Raw genomic sequence first — 16,117 nt, 5'->3', positions numbered from 1 at the left:
GTGCTCCAGACCTCTGCCATCTTGGAAACAGAGGTGCTGCTGGCACACTGGACTGCTCTGAGTGGCCAGGGCCAGCAGGTGATGTCAGAGACTCCTTCTGATAGGCTCCTTCAGGTGTTGCTAGCCTATCTTCTCTCCTAAGTAGCCAAACCCTCTTTTCTGGCTATTTAGGGTCTCTGCTTTGGGGATTTCCTTAGATAACGAATGCAAGAGCTCATCAGAGTTCCTCTGCATCTCTCTCTTCACCTTCTGCCAAGGAATCGACTGCTGACCGCGCTGGAAGCCTGCAAAACTGCAACAAAGTAGCGAAGACGACTACTGCAACTCTGTAACGCTGATCCTGCCGCCTTCTCGACTGTTTTCCTGGTGGTGCATGCTGTGGGGGTAGTCTGCCTCCTCTCTGCACTAGAAGCTCTGAAGAAATCTCCTGTGGGTCGACGGAATCGTCCCCCTGCAACCGCAGGCACCAAAGAACTGCATCACCGGTCCCCTGGGTCTCCTCTCAGCACGACGAGCGAGGTCCCTTGAATCCAGCAACTCTGTCCAAGTGACTCCCACAGTCCAGTGACTCTTCAGTCCAAGTTTGGTGGAGGTAAGTCCTTGCCTCCCCACGCCAGACTGCATTGCTGGGAACCGCATCTTTTGCAGCTACTCCGGCTTCTGTGCACTTTCCGAGGGAATCCTTTGTGCACAGCCAAGCCTGGGTCCACTGCACTCTAACCTGCATTGCACGACCTCCTGAGTTGTCCTCCGGCGGCGTGGGACTCCTTTGTGCAACTTCGGGTGAGCACCGTTTCACTCCACTTCGTAGTGCCTGTTACGGCACTTCTGCGGGTGCTGCCTGCTTCTGAGAGGGCTCCTTGTCTTGCTGGGCGCCCCCTCTGTCCCCTGACGCAATTGGCGACATCCTGGTCCCTCCTGGGCCACAGCAGCATCCAAAAACCCTAACCGCACGACTTGCAGCTAGCAAGGCTTGTTTGCGGTCTTTCGGCGGGAAAACACTTCTGCACGACTCTTCACGACGTGGGACATCCATCATCCAAAGGGGAAGTTTCTAGCCCTTGTCGTTCCTGCAGAATCCTCAGCTTCTACTGCCTAGTAGCAGCTTCTTTGCACCCACAGCTGGCATTTCCTGGGCATCTGCCCACTCTCGACTTGGTTGTGACTTTTGGACTTGGTCCCCTTGTTCCACAGGTACCCTCGTCTGGAAATCCATCGTTGTTGCATTGCTGGTTTTGGTCTTTCCTGCAGAATTCCCCTATCACGACTTCTGTGCTCTTTGGGGAACTTTAGTGCACTTTGCACTCACTTTTCAGGGTCTTGGGGTGGGCTATTTTTCTAACCCTCACTGTTTTCTTACAGTCCCAGCGACCCTCTACAAGGTCACATAGGTTTGGGGTCCATTCGTGGTTCGCATTCCACTTTTGGAGTATATGGTTTGTGTTGCCCCTATCCCTATGTGTCCCCATTGCATCCTATTGTAACTATACATTGTTTGCATGTTTTCTAATACTATACTGTATATTTTTGGTACTGTGTACATATATCTTGTGTATATTTGCTATCCTCATACTGACGGTACTCACTGAGATACTTTGGCATATTGTCATAAAAATAAAGTACCTTTATTTTTAGTATATCTGTGTATTATGTTTTCTTATAATATTGTGCATATGACACTAGTGGTACTGTAGGAGCTTCACTCGTCTCCTAGTTCAGCCTAAGCTGCTCTGCTAAGCTACCATTATCTATCAGTCTAAGCTGCTAGACACCCTATACACTAATAAGGGATGCCTGGTGCAAGGTGTAAGTACCCCTTGGTACTCACTACAAGCCAGTCCAGCCTCCTACACTCTCTCAGGCAATTCTTCCTCTGCAAACTGCTAAGTCTTAAAATCATAACTATACTGGTAATGCCCTGATTGTAGGACATGCCACAATACAGTTTCCTAACAGTTAGTTACAGTATGCACCATCATCGGGGTCAGGTAGAGGCATTCTTTAGCTTGTTAAGACTTTGTTAAGGCAGAAATATGCCTGTACTTATTTATGGACCATCTTCCTGTATACTCTGTCTGTGACTGGTTGGGCAACCCGTTTGTGGCCCAGATGTGGGCACGCATCCTGAAAGAAAGGGGTAATTGTTTGCTTGAATATACTGCAACACGTATATAAAATGTCAGTCAGTCCATTTAGACTCAGTAGCCTCTGAAGTCTACCCCCACCCAGCACCAGAGCAAACACTGAACCCAAAAACACTAAACAATATATCAAGACAAGAAAGCCACAAGCAACACTGTTGTAGGCTAAGAGCAGCAAAGCATAATGAGAGTTCATAATATTACGTGGAGCAGAGAACCCAGCCATGAGAGCGAACTGAAGGATAGATAGAGCTCACTATCCCACAGCACCTCCCACTGAGGAAACATGTCTGCATTGGTATCCTCTCTGTGGGTGCGGATAAGGGATGTGTAGAAAGCAGAGTCAACACTGGGTCAATGAAGGCACTGGAGAGGAGAAAATATATGATATTGTTACAATTAATGCATTTCTGCTAAATCAGCTGGCAGAAATCAGGGCAAAAGGAGAGCCTAGCATAATTTTTGGGGGAAGATTCAAAACAGCATGGAAGCTTGCATGACATGTTTGTGGTTTCTATAGTCCAAAGTGAAGCAGGGTTGTCTGTGGTGGCCCCTGGTATTTGTTGTCAGTGGGAACCTGATAATCGAGTAGAAGGTGGAGGAGAAGGATAGTATATCCTGGGAATGCAGGTGTAGCCTTTAAACAGACCACAGTAGGTATGATGTAAAACTGGGAGGCAGTAATTAGAAATGTGGAAGCGAAAGGTTAGAAATATTCTAGAAATACCTAAAAATGACAAGACGTTGATGAATGTAGGCCATACCTGTGAAATCCTTCATTGAAAATCTCACGTGTCACAGTGACCTCAGGACAAATCGCCCAAATGCCTGAAACTAAAATAAAGAATAATCAACATTAACCAAATTCCCCGTCTTGCAGTGAACTATTCTAAGATCACATGTAAGTGAAGGGCTTAGCAAATCCATTGAAACTGCCATTCCGTCATAAATGCCACACTGCCTGAGATAAACTGGTAAAGAGAAACAGAATGATCTGCTGTGTCAGTCAGCCATAAAAAAATAGATCCTAATGGCTTCTATAACATACATTTGTTTATAACAAGGCATGAAGCCTATTATACACATCAGCAGTACAGGAAACAGTTCTACAGGTCTACAAGAAGCAGGTGGACTACAGCGAAGGCTATCATGCTGCCCTGAAAACACATATCCCGCACTCAATATTGTTGGAGGGTGATATTTTGTCACTCAGTTGTGTGATATACATTCGCTCATTAGCCTTTTTCTGCATCAGTAATAGTAATGTCAGTGATACATCAACAACTGAGGGGGAAGGAAAGAGAAATAATGTGGTTGTCACTATGGTCACTGTTGCTACAGATGGATCTTATTGAATGAAGCATTGAATAAAGCATTGAATGAAGCATTCAAACAAATCAGTTAAATGTAAAAGCCCATCGAGGCCATGTGTCTTGTTTGTAGAAGCTTACTTCAGAGTGATGAAGAGGTTGCAAATATATCTCTGAAGAACACATCTGTTTCTAAGATGGACAACTGCGGCTCAGCCTTATGGAAATAAAAGGGAGGAAATAGTGAATGAGTTATAGGTGGAGAGGGATCGCTTTTTGGTAGATTTGACATTTAAGTTGAAGTATGTTTGGTGGTAGGAAACTGAAAAACTCTGCTACAAAGTGTAGAACATATTACCGGAATCTGTGTAAAAAGCCTGTGTTGCTGGTGTGAACTACACAACCTTGCCATTTTTACATCTTACAAAAAACAATAAAAGCAAGAGATGGGCAATTATGCAATATGAATTATTTCTACTGTACGCAACATGCAAGAGTTTTAGGATGCTGAATGTTAATAAAGGTAAGAGATGGATCTGATGCTGGCTGGCTTTAAACAGGGTCTGTGGATGATGTTTTGCTTAACGTTTGGGATGTTGTTTTATACTGTTGATAAGAACAATATTCGTGGCTCGTGGATTTACCTGCACTTAGAAGCGTCAACATAGGTTCAATTAATGTATATGTGGCATCCCCACAGTTTCTTAATGAAAGTCAGTCAATCACAAATGTCTCCGAAGGTAAGAACCCCTTGGAGCATGGAAGAGCACAACACAGTGCAGTTGGAATAGATAAAGAAGAATATTTTCTACACATACCAAAAAGTATTTTGTTTCGCAACCACTAACTACAACAGAAACAATAAAACTCTAATTATTGATATTCCCACCTGTCTTAGGGCTTCAAAACAAACAGTAATTGGATTGAGGTTTTCTGGGTTTGTGGGAATTTTTTTATGTTTTGCTGTAATGGGCCCCAGCTATCAGTCTGTCCTCCTTCCTTTAAGCAAATATAACTAGAGGTCATCAAGAGATTCCAGATAAATGCTAGGCTTTCCTTTACATTGAGGTTGATTTGTTCAGTCACTCCAACAGTGAAATATTTCTCAAACTCAAACTCTGGATGGCATCTTTGCAAAGTCCGGAGAACTGTAGGTTAGCAGTCCAATTGTATATCTGCACCAAAATAGCATAATGTATAAATTCAGAGCTTACTGGAATGTGATGTTAAGCAGAAGAAGAACATTGCGTCCCGCATAGAATATTCCATCCATGGTGCCATTTCTCTACGCTTTCACTTTATGGGAGCAGGACTAAGAAAAGAAAAAAACAAAAAAAGTCAGCATTGTTATCCAAACAATGATTGTGAATATTTGTCAGACTGACACATGTTAAAAACTAATTGAACATTTAGCAAACATAATGAAATACAAAAAGACCCAGACATGCCACAATAAAAAACCAGGGACAATTAGCAAAGTCCGTGAATCTTGAATTTGTTGCTGCCAGTAAATGGGCTATTGCCATTCCCCCTTCAAGGTATAAACAACGAACGCATACATGGCAGAAGCCCATATTCTCACTGAGTCTCTTCTAATTATTATCCATCAACTACCAATGATTTTCTGAAATCAAACTTTGGATCCCTCCCTTTCAACTTAGCACAGCTATGGACTGCGTATAATGGTGGGGATATTGACTACCATAATAAGTATTCTCTTACGCAAAAGGAAAGGGATAAGGTCTCAGCGTATCTAGGCAAACTCTCCTGTGATGCTAAATTCCAATATATTCAGCATAATATTCTACATTGGGCATATCCTACTCCGGCACGCTTTGCAGAGTAGGTGTCGCACTAACTGACCTAGATGCGGAACCAAGACGCTGATATGGCTCACGTTTTGGAATTACCCAGCAGTGTCGACGGTGTGGCAAGATGTCACAGACACATTGACAGATATCACGGAGCAGGTGGGGCTGTGCTCCATGGAAAGTGGCAGTTTGGGATTTTGCAAATGCAAGAAATCAGGAGGCGCCATGAACTGCTTTCTAGACTTGGCTCTGCTGCTAGTTCAGGGGTCTATCATGAGGCACTCGAAGGCCAGCAGTCTCTCAGGATTGCAGTACTGGCATGCAGCCTCAAACAGGGGAAAGGCTGAATCTGTGGCACTCTGGCGAGGTCGCCTGAGCCTTCAGGGGGTCCCCAGTGTGATGGAATGGGACACTCTGCTAAACAAACTGAAAACACTCACGGAAGAGTCACAGTCTGAATAACCCCCTAGGCACCCAGTCAATTATTGTGTTCATTTGCTAATCTGTTTGTATCATGAGTCTACCTCCCCTATACATTAAATGGTACACGTGATATGTCAAGACAATGCATACATACGTTCAACTCCATACAGATGTGTATTTGGGGTTCCCCACGGCACACATGCTAATTATCTAAGTACTTGCATCCTATAGGTGACTGTTATGATCTGGTAGTTGATGTTGCTCTTTTACCTGTACAATTTTAGAACCAATGCCTCCTGTTGTGAAATATTTGCTGTCATAATATGTACAGACCCTTTTCGGGAATAGTTGGCATGTTCTTGTAATTTGAATAGTTTGTACGGCTATATGAAAATAAATACAAACTGGTTAAAAATATATTAAGTATTCTCTTCATCCTAGGGTACTACATCAAGTGCCACTTCAGTCTTCGTCAACCAGATGAAGATCCCAGTATTCATTACCCAAAGGGGTCAACATTTCAACTGTTTTTAATTTTTGGACTGCTTGCACTACCCATTTTGAGGTCCTGAAATCAGATCACTTCAGTCGGACCCTCTTTTTATTAAGTGTTATGCAGCCAAAACCTTTTTCAACTTTACATGCTAAGCACTGACAATTACTTTTGGTGCTTCAAGTACCCCGCAGTGACACTCACTTCTGTAGGAGAAATACACCCATCTCAAAATCAAGACAAATGAAATCTGTTTATGTATTTCACTTCATAGTAGTTTCGCTGTTTATCCAAATAAGCGCACTGGGTGAAGTGAATTTGTTTTTACACCGTTATCTTGGTTAAGACATTGTTTTGGGTTACACTGATATTATCCCAACTTATATGTACAGTTATGCCTGGGTTCCAAGCAATAACGGCTCACTAAATGTTTGTATACACACGCCATAATAGAAGACAAAAATCATTGACAGTCATGTTAGCAATGCTAGGTTTTATACTTTAGCAATATTAATTTTTTTTTCTAGTTTTATATAGAGAGAACATATCTCTGGGATGGTGGGGCACTTTACAATTATGCAATATAAGTTCATGTGAAAATCATATAATTACATTATGGGCACAATCGCTTAAATTGGAGAACAATAGGTACAGAGAACCCCAATTATAAAGAGATTACAAAGATCATCTTTGAACATAACGGAACAAAAAAGGGCAACAAATATATAAACTGCATGGATCATGTTATTGTCAGGTACAGAAACTAATAACGGTGGTTATAAAGTGAAGAACTTTCAATGTGTATAAGAATTAAGGCCCTCCTTACAACATTGGCGGTAAATCCCGCTTACCGCCGTGCAGAAGACCGCCAACACACCGCAGCAGCGGCAGAATTCCACTACAGCTATTACGACCCACAGCTCGGAATCCACCAAAATCTAGACTCCTACACAAGTCCGCCACACCAAAGGTCAGTGATAAACTGGCAATAACAAAACCTCCACCGTCATGCCAACAGGAAAACACCCACACTATCATGACCCACGAATCCATGCGGCGGTCTTTCAACCGCGGTATTCCATTGGCGGTACACACCGCTGCGCTCAAAATACACACACATTTACAAAACACAACCACATTGGACAATTCCAAATACACACACCTGATACACATACACACACCACTCCCACACACCCAAGCCAATATAAAACACACATCTACATCACCCACAAACCCTTACGACCAGAATTGCTAAAGAAGGCCAGAGAGAGACACCACCATCAACAAACTAGCATCCACAGACACACAACACCATCACTCACACAACATCCATGCGCCTCACACAACACACACAAACACATCCCCGCACACATCACAACACACACCACCTCAGACATCACCTACACCACCCCATGGCACCGCAAAGACACCCCAGGTTCTCTGAAGAGGAGCTCAGGGTCATGGTGGAGGAAATCATCCGGGTAGAGCCACAGCTATTCCGATCACAGGTGCAGCACACCTCCATAGCTAGTAAGATAGAGCTATGGCGCAGAATCGTAGACAGGGTCAACACAGTGGGACGGCATCCAAGAACACGGGATGACATCAGGAAGAGGTGGAACGACCTACGGGGGAAGGTGCGTTCCGTGGTCTCAAGACACCAGATTGCAGTTCAGAGGACTGGCGTTGGACCCCCACCTCCTCCCCCACAACTAACAACATGGGAGGAGCAGGTTTTGGCTATACTGCATCCTGAGGGCCTCGTTGGAGTAGCAGGAGGAAAGGACTCTGGTAAGTCAACTCTTTACTACCATATCCCCCACACTACCTGCATGCTATCACATATCCCCACCCTCACCCTCACCCCATCACTCCAACACCTCACATATGTCCCACTATCACAAACCACTCATCCCAACACCAAGCCCTGCATCCAACAACAAAGCATGGACACCCATCACCAAAGCATGTCCACTACAGATACCCACACAGACCCCAAAACAATTATCACACAAGGTCCTACACAAGAATGTAAGCACTGGGGTACAGGGTCACCCACCCACTGCACACGATGGCACACACAGATGCAATAATCATGCCTTTACACCCCTGCAGGACCCTTACCCAATGTCACCGGACAGGAGGTTCCAGACAGGTCCACCCCCCCCCACAGAAGAGGCCCACAGTGATGACAGCAGCTCTGTCCAACTGGATCAAGATGACCACCCCGGCCCATCTGGGAACTCAGGACAGTCGGTTCCCCTGACACTGGCACATGCCACCACAAAGCCTCCTCCCTCAGGAAACACCAGCACAGCACCCACCCAGCGGGCCCATCCCTCTGTCTCCAGGACACGTCAAGCAGCAGTGTGTCCACCACTACAGGGAACCCAGGCAAACCCACAAACCCAAGAACAGCAGGGACCTGGGGGCAGTGGCAGTGGGCACACGGTTCAGGGGACAGAGGAACAGGAAAACCAGGGAACTGGGAGGACTGCTCTGCGACAGGGGGAGGACAGGCTCTGGGAACCCACTCTCCACGAGGCCCTCTCCAACATCATGGGAGCGTACCATAATTCCCAGAAGACGATGGCAATGGTACTGGCCAAGTTTCAGGAGACCCAGCGGCTGCAGGAGGAACAGTATTTGGGGATCAGGGAGGAATTCAAGCCCATCAACACCACTCTGGTCACCATTGTAGGGGTGCTGAAGGACCTTGTGAACACCAGGAGGGACACTGTGGCACAACAAGGGGCCCCTGACACTAGCCTGGACGATGAAATGCCCACCACCTCCACCGGTGCTAGTGGACAGGAGGCACCGCCACAGGACCACGACACCAGCACCCACCCCCTGCAGATGGAGAACCACCCTGCAAACAGTCCCTGAGATCCAGGACAAAGACAGAGAACAATGCCAAGACCCCCGCCAAAAGATGAGACCACCCTGAATGTCATCCTTCTGTCCCACTTCGTCACCCTGTCCATCCTTAAACTGCCCTAGCTCCACTTCCTATGCCCCTTTGCACAATGCACCTGTGAGACAAATAACTGGACTCTGCCATGGACATTCCTCCACCATCACCCCTGACCATTTTACAACCCCCTCCACTTTTTTGCACTTAAATAAACACCCTTGAATCACAAAATAATCTGGAGTCAGTCTGTGCTTTCACAAATGTGTATTTTCAATAACTGAGGAAAATGGCAATGTCTATTGTATTGTCAACATGCCTATGTAACACAGCTCTAGTCCATGAGGCAACATAGCGGAGGTCACACAGTGGGACGCACATCTGTGGAAAGGCAAAGTGACAGGTCAGGGTCCATACACTGGGTGAAAGTGACAGACATATGATAGGTCTAACAACTGTATGAGATGTAGGAGGCAGTGATGTCTTCTTACCTGTGTCTCACTGGAAGTATTGCTGGATCACGTTGTTTCTGTTGTTGATATCCTCTTCTTCTGCCTCCTCTTCTTCACTGTCCACAGGCTCCACAGCTGCCATAAGACCACCTTCTGGACCATCCTCCTGCAGAAAAGGCACCTGTTGTCGCAAAGCCAAACTGTGCAGCATACAGCAGGCCACGATGATCTGGCACACCTTCTTTGGTGAGTAGTAGAGAGAACCACCTGTCATATGGAGGCACCGGAACCTGGCCTTCAGGAGGCCGAAGATCCGTTCGATCACTCTCCTTGTTCGCCCATGTGCCTCATTGTAGCGTTCCTCTGCCCTTGTCCTGGGATTTCTCACTGGGGTCAGTAGCCATGACAGGTTGGGGTACCCAGAGTCACCTGCAAATGTCGAGGGACAACTGTTAGACACACACTAACCCTTAGGGACAACCCCAGCCCCAGAAAACTATTCACAGGGTATAGGGTCCTTGTCCTCACCTATTAGCCACACACGGTGCCTCTGAAGTTGCCCCATCACATAAGGGATGCTGCTATTCCTCAGAATGTAAGCGTCATGCACTGAGCCAGGAAACTTGGCGTTCACATGGGCGATGTACTGGTCGGCCAAACACACCATCTGCACATTCATTGAATGATAGCTCTTCCGGTTTCTGTACACCTGTTCACTCCTGCGGGGGGGGGGGTACCAAGGCCACATGTGTCCCATCAATGGCACCTATGATGTTAGGGATATGTCCCAGGGCATAGATGTCACCTTTCACTGTAGGCAAATCCTCCACCTGAGGGAAAATGATGTAGCTGCGCATGTGTTTAAGCAGGGCAGACAACACTCTGGACAACACGTTTGAGAACATAGGCTGGGACATCCCTGATGCTATGGCCACTGTAGTTTGAAAAGACCCACTTGCCAGGAAATGGAGTACTGACAGGACCTGCACTAGAGGGGGATTCCTGTGGGATGGCGGATAGCTGACATCAGGTCTGGCTCCAACTGGGCACACAGTTCCTGGATTGTGGCACGATCAAGTCTGTAGGTGACTATTACATGTCTCTCTTCCATTGTCGACAGGTCCACCATCGGTCTGTACACCGAAGGATGCCGCCATCTCCTCACCTGCCCCAGCCGTCCCATGCCCTATGAACGAGAACAGCGAGCACAGAGTCAGTCAACACCGAGGTAGTGAAAAAATAATTTATTGCAAACGTTTGTCAATCCGCTATGTGCCTGTCTCTGTGTGTATGCAAGGCCTAGATATGTGTGACGCATTTAAAAATAATGCCATGTGGCCCCCTGAAATGGAGGCTGCCTGACCTGTAATGTGGGACAAGGGGATATGAGGTAAATGCGCTGGCGTTGTACACCGTTGAGGTAGGCGGTCGAAGACCGCAGCACAATCCTGCATTGGTTAACATTGGGCCCTATGGGTCCCAGGAGCCAAAGACGATGTACGCCGGCGGTGACGGTACGCACGGCCGCGGACGTGACCGCCATTTTCTGTCTGTTCACTCACTTGATACCTGACCATCGACAGGAGAGGACCTACACTGCAAGTGCTGCTGTGACCTCAGTCTGGAAGCGACGATGGCTCATGTGTCTGGGGAAAGGGCCCCTGCCTTCCCATCGGAGGAGTTGGAGAAACTAGTGGATGGGGTCCTCCCCCAGTACACACTAACACGCTACTCTACGGTCCTCCAGACAAACAGGTGAGTGCACTGTGAGCATGCTGTATGGGCAATGCCTGTTTGGAGTGGTGTGGATGGAAGATCCGAGGGGGGGGGATGAGGCCTGCATGAGAGGACGGCGAGTGTATGTGGGTCAGGACAAGGGTGGGAACGTGGGACAATGACTGTGACGGTCCGGATGGTTAAAGTTTTTCCTTTTCCCCTGTACTATTCCTCTAGGTCAGTGCCCACCAGAAGAAGGATATTTGGCGTGCCATCGCCAAGGACTTCCGGACCCTGGGGTTCCACCACAGACGGAGCACCCACTGCCGTAAAAGATGGGAGGATATTCGCCGCTGGAGCAAGAAGACGGCGGAGGCCCAGCTGGGGATGGCCTCCCAACGTGGGAGGGGTGCCCGTCGCACCATGACCCCCCTGATGTTCCGGATCCTGGCGGAGGCCTATCCGGAGTTGGATGGGCGCTTGAGGGCATCACAGCAGCCACAAGGGTGTGAGTACAGTCACATCCATCAGACTCTGCGCGCATTACGAGGTGTCTGGGTGGGGGAGGTGGGCAGTGGGTTACCTTAGGCTAGGGTGAGCTTTGTAAGCAAGGACCCTTTGTGAGGCAGGCTTAGTGGCACCTCAACCCCACCAGAGGTAAGAGCCATCTACACCTAGTCAGGCTCCTGTGACTTCCATGTGTGCAGCAATCGGGCATAGGCCATGTACCCCATGTCGCTGTTATTAATTAGGGAACTCTAAGTGCATGGCGTAGTGCAGAGGGCTGCAGTGTCTGTAGTGTCCGCCAACGGTAGCGGTATTGCATGCATTGAACATGCCTTTCTTCTTTATTCCCCCCACTTTTTGCGGTCTCCCTGTTCTTGTGTGCAATAGCATCATCAGGCTGAGGAGCATTGCCACAGGAGCAGGAGGGAGCTGCATCCCACATGGCCCTGGAGGGAGAGTCAACGGAGTCTGAAGTCACCAGTGGGACGGAGGGCGAGGGGAGATCCACGGCGGGGACAGGAGCAGAGACCAGCGTCACCGACTCCTCCTCTGATGGGAGCTCCCTTTTGGTGGCGGGCCCCTCTGTGCCCAGCGCATCTACAGGTACAGCCGCCAACCCCCGTACCAGCACCGCCCTCCGAGCAGCCCCTCAGCGTGTGCCCAGTGGCCGCTCACCCAGGAGGGTGGGCATCTCCTTCGCCCCAGGCACCTCAGGCACTGCCCCCGTCAGCCCTGCTGCCCTCAGTGAGGAGGCCATTGACCTCCAGAGATCCCTCACTGTTGGGCAGTCTACCATTCTGAATGCCATCCAGGGTGTAGAGAGGCAGTTGCAACAAACAAATGCATACCCGGAGGGCATTCATTCTGGCCAGGCAGCCCAACTGAGAGCATTTCAGGCTCTGGCCTCAGCACTGATGGCAGCCATTGTCCCTGTGTCCAGCCTCCCCCCTCCAACATCCACCACCCAGACTCAATCCCCAGTACCTCAGCCTATCCCAAGCACCTCAGTCAGTGAGCCCGCCAGAAGCACTGCAGTCAGTGAGTCCGCCACCAGCACCGCAGTCAGAGAGCCTGCCATCAGCACCGCCGCCACAATGACCACCGCCAGCACCGATGCCACAGAGCCCGCCACAAGCACCGCGGCTACTGACACCGCCGCCAGCACCGCCAGCGGCCCGCAACATCCCGAGCCAGTGGCACCACGCAGACATGGCTGCCATCCCCAGTGGTCATTCGTACGAGGCTGGTGGTCAGTTCCAAGGGCCTGGGCAGCTTGCATGTTGCACCACCGTCAGTGGAGATTGACATCCACTACCTCAGTCCTTGGCAGGATGAAGCACTCTGGGCACAAAGCCCCCTCCAGAACCAGTGGAGAAAGGCATAGACTACCTCAGTTCTTGGCAGGATGAAGCACTCTGGGCACAAAGCCCCCTCCAGAACCAGTGGAGATTCACATCCACTATCTTAGTCCTTGGCAGGATGAAGCACTCTGGGCACCAGGCCCCCTCCAGAACCAGTGGAGACTGTTATCCACTTGGGAGACTGTGGCTTTGTACTCCCCAGGATAAAGCAGTGGTCAACCCACCCACTGGAGAGACTTGAGAGATTATGGCTTTGCACTTCCCAGGATAAAGCAGTGGGCAACCCACCCACTGGAGAGACTTGAGTGACTGTGGCTTTGCACTCCCCAGGATAAAGCAGTGGGCAACCCACCCACTGGAGAGACTTGAGAGACTGTGGCTTTGCACTCCCCAGGATACATCAATGGGCATGGAGCCCCCTCGTGGAGCTGGTGTCGTGCACTCATCCGGCTGAGGTGCCCCCCTTCCCCCTAAGGTGCCTGTTTCATTTCGATCTGATGCCCCAGCAGTGTTCTCTCCATTTTGAGTCTGGTATCAAGTGTGGGCCTTACCCATGCATTATGGGCCCATTGGTCCACGGACTATGAATGGTGCACTACCCGGACTTGATTAGTTGGTGTACAGAATTGTTTATACTGTATATAAAGTTTTGACTAATGGATTTTTATTGATTACAATTGTTAAACTAATTTCCTTTTGTCCTTGCGTTCTTGAAAGGGGGGTGGGGGACGTAAATGTAATGTTGCAGCATTTATTGGTCTGTATGTTGTTGTGGGTGAGGGTGGGGGTGTTGCGTGTTGTGTGTGTGTGTGTCACTCTCTTTTCCCTCCCCTGTGTTGTAGGTGCAGTACTCACCGTGGTCGTCGTCGCCGTCTTTCGTGCTCCTGGTAGAGGAACAGGAATACTATTGTGAGGAGTATTTGGAGTTCAGGCTCCATGGCGTCCTGGTTCCTCGTGGGTTGTGTAGAGGTGAGTGTTTTCCCTTCCAAGTCCTGTTTCCGCCGTGTTTTTATTCACGTTGAATCCGCCCCGGAAAAGGTGGAGGATTGGCCTGTCATAATAGTGTGGGCGGTACATTGTCTTCCGCCTGTCTGTTGGCGGTGACCACCGCTGTGTTTGTTTGTACCGCCGTGGCGGTCGGAGTGTTAAAGTGGCTGTCTATGTTCGCGGTTTCCACCAAGGCCGTGATTCCATTTTTTTTACCGCCGGCCTGTTGGCGGTCTTACTGCTGCTTTAACACCGACCGCCAGGGTTATAATGATGGCCTAAATCTAATCAACACAGTAAAAAGCTCAAGATGAAATACACCATTAAACACTGTGGGAATGCTCTTGATCAATGTATAGGAAGACTTGGGGCAGCATTTGTTGTTGTGCTAGATAAGAGAAAGGAGGGGAGCAAAAGATAGTAATGGGGTAGATGGCTAAAGGCCAGCCATAACGCCAGATGTTGATTAGCGGGCTCCAAGTAAGAAGAGCCTTTCAAAGAAAAGCTATTTGAAATCGGACTTGAATGTCATATGTAAACACTTGTGCAGAGAACAGGAATTTTCAGTAAACCACCCAGAAAAAGGATGAGCCATGTAGGGCTGTCCTTTGAACACTGAGTGTTTCAGAAGTACAGATTTCATGCTTTACAGAGATTTTCGGCTGCCTGAGATTTTGTGTTTTGTGTCAGATACTGTGTATTGACAGTGTGTTTTAATCTAAGGGTAATGCAACTCAGTTTGTACATACATATGTCCTCAATGCATAGCCACTGTCATGCCTGGAGAATAGAGGTAATGTGACACTCTCTCTCTCTCTTTCTGTGATAAAGGTTCATCCCACGCAAAGTGTCCCTTTGGAATTTCTGATAACAGAGTTGCACGGAGAACTCTTCACAGAATTTAAGATTGAACTATGCTGTTAAGGTCTCATTCAGGGATGAAATGATCCAAGCAGGCATAATGAAATTCGTGGCTCATTTTAGGATTTCTTATTCAGACTTTTTGATGGATTATTTTTATTCGCCTGAGTCTGGCCTACCTTAACATTATGGTCCAATCTCGAAAAGATTTAACAAAAAGCACACAATTCCTCCTCTGAAATCGGCGAAGATATAAGCTATAAAAATCCATGAATACTGACCAAAAATATGTTAGAGTGACATCCTTCACTATTTCATTGTGATGGATTTATATGAAGTCTAGAACAAGGACCATAACAGACTGCTTTCGATATGTCCTCTGGTACTGCAATAACCCTCCGAAATTTACAGTTCTGTCTTCACTTCTGCTGTGCTCCATGATAGGATGACAATGTTTTCTATCAATCAATCCCTGTCCCCTTGTCATATCTGCTATTCGCTTATGTATCTGCTCACTTGTTTGCACAACCTTTGATTTTTCTTGGACATCGGTCACTGTTATTTACTACGTCAGGTAGTACAGTGGAGTGTTTGTGGCGTGTTTGTAGTCAAGAATATTTAAAATCCATAACAAAAGATCCACATCTGTTTGTCCATTTTCTCGTCTTACATAGTTTTAAAATTGTAAAAAATACTCTTACTTAACCCACATTGGTCTTAGGCTCTTGATTAGCCAAGGAATAACCTCATGGGATCACTTGTATGCTTTCATGCACTTTTTCTACATACAGCGACAGCTGGAAAACATGACTGTGAGTTTCAGAGTTTTCTGAGTAACTATGAATTTACTGCACTTGCCACGCATACCTCACTCTGCTGCATAATTTGCAGATGTTAACAAAAGTGTTTCTGGCTCAAAGGAATTAGAGGTTATGCTACAAAACATGCCAAACATCGTTACAAACATTAACTGTAACATTAACGCATTTTAGCTGTTGAAAGCTTTTTCAGGTATTGAACTGCTAGAAATGGCATGAACCTTTTGTCCAAAATATTAATGTATCTCATTGATGGACTGGCTGGCTCTTGTCCATAGCATGAAAGTAATATAAACATAATGATTGTTTCTTTGCTGAGAAAA

General features: G+C 47.5%; 1 protein-coding gene across 4 annotated transcripts in view; it reads right to left on the bottom strand.

Annotated features, from left to right (window-relative positions):
- Positions 1-16,117, bottom strand: part of PIGX (phosphatidylinositol glycan anchor biosynthesis class X) — a 223,039-nt gene that overhangs the window by 155,538 nt on the left and 51,384 nt on the right. For 2 of the 4 annotated variants that reach the window (XM_069213603.1, XM_069213601.1), the window contains exons 2-3: positions 4,666-4,763; positions 2,906-2,975 (exon numbers count right to left, since the gene is read on the bottom strand). In XM_069213603.1, the coding sequence (XP_069069704.1) occupies positions 2,906-2,975; positions 4,666-4,732 (137 nt within the window). In that variant the 5' untranslated portion in view covers positions 4,733-4,763. The remainder of the gene's footprint in view (positions 1-2,905; positions 2,976-4,665; positions 4,764-16,117) is intronic. The other 2 variants (XM_069213605.1, XM_069213604.1) reach the window with 1 other exon arrangement.

This window comes from Pleurodeles waltl, chromosome 11, assembly GCF_031143425.1.
Source record: "Pleurodeles waltl isolate 20211129_DDA chromosome 11, aPleWal1.hap1.20221129, whole genome shotgun sequence".
In the NCBI taxonomy this organism is placed as follows: Eukaryota; Metazoa; Chordata; class Amphibia; order Caudata; family Salamandridae; genus Pleurodeles; species Pleurodeles waltl.
Note: the sequence above shows the minus strand (reverse complement) of the source record. Positions and strands in the feature narration are given on the sequence as shown.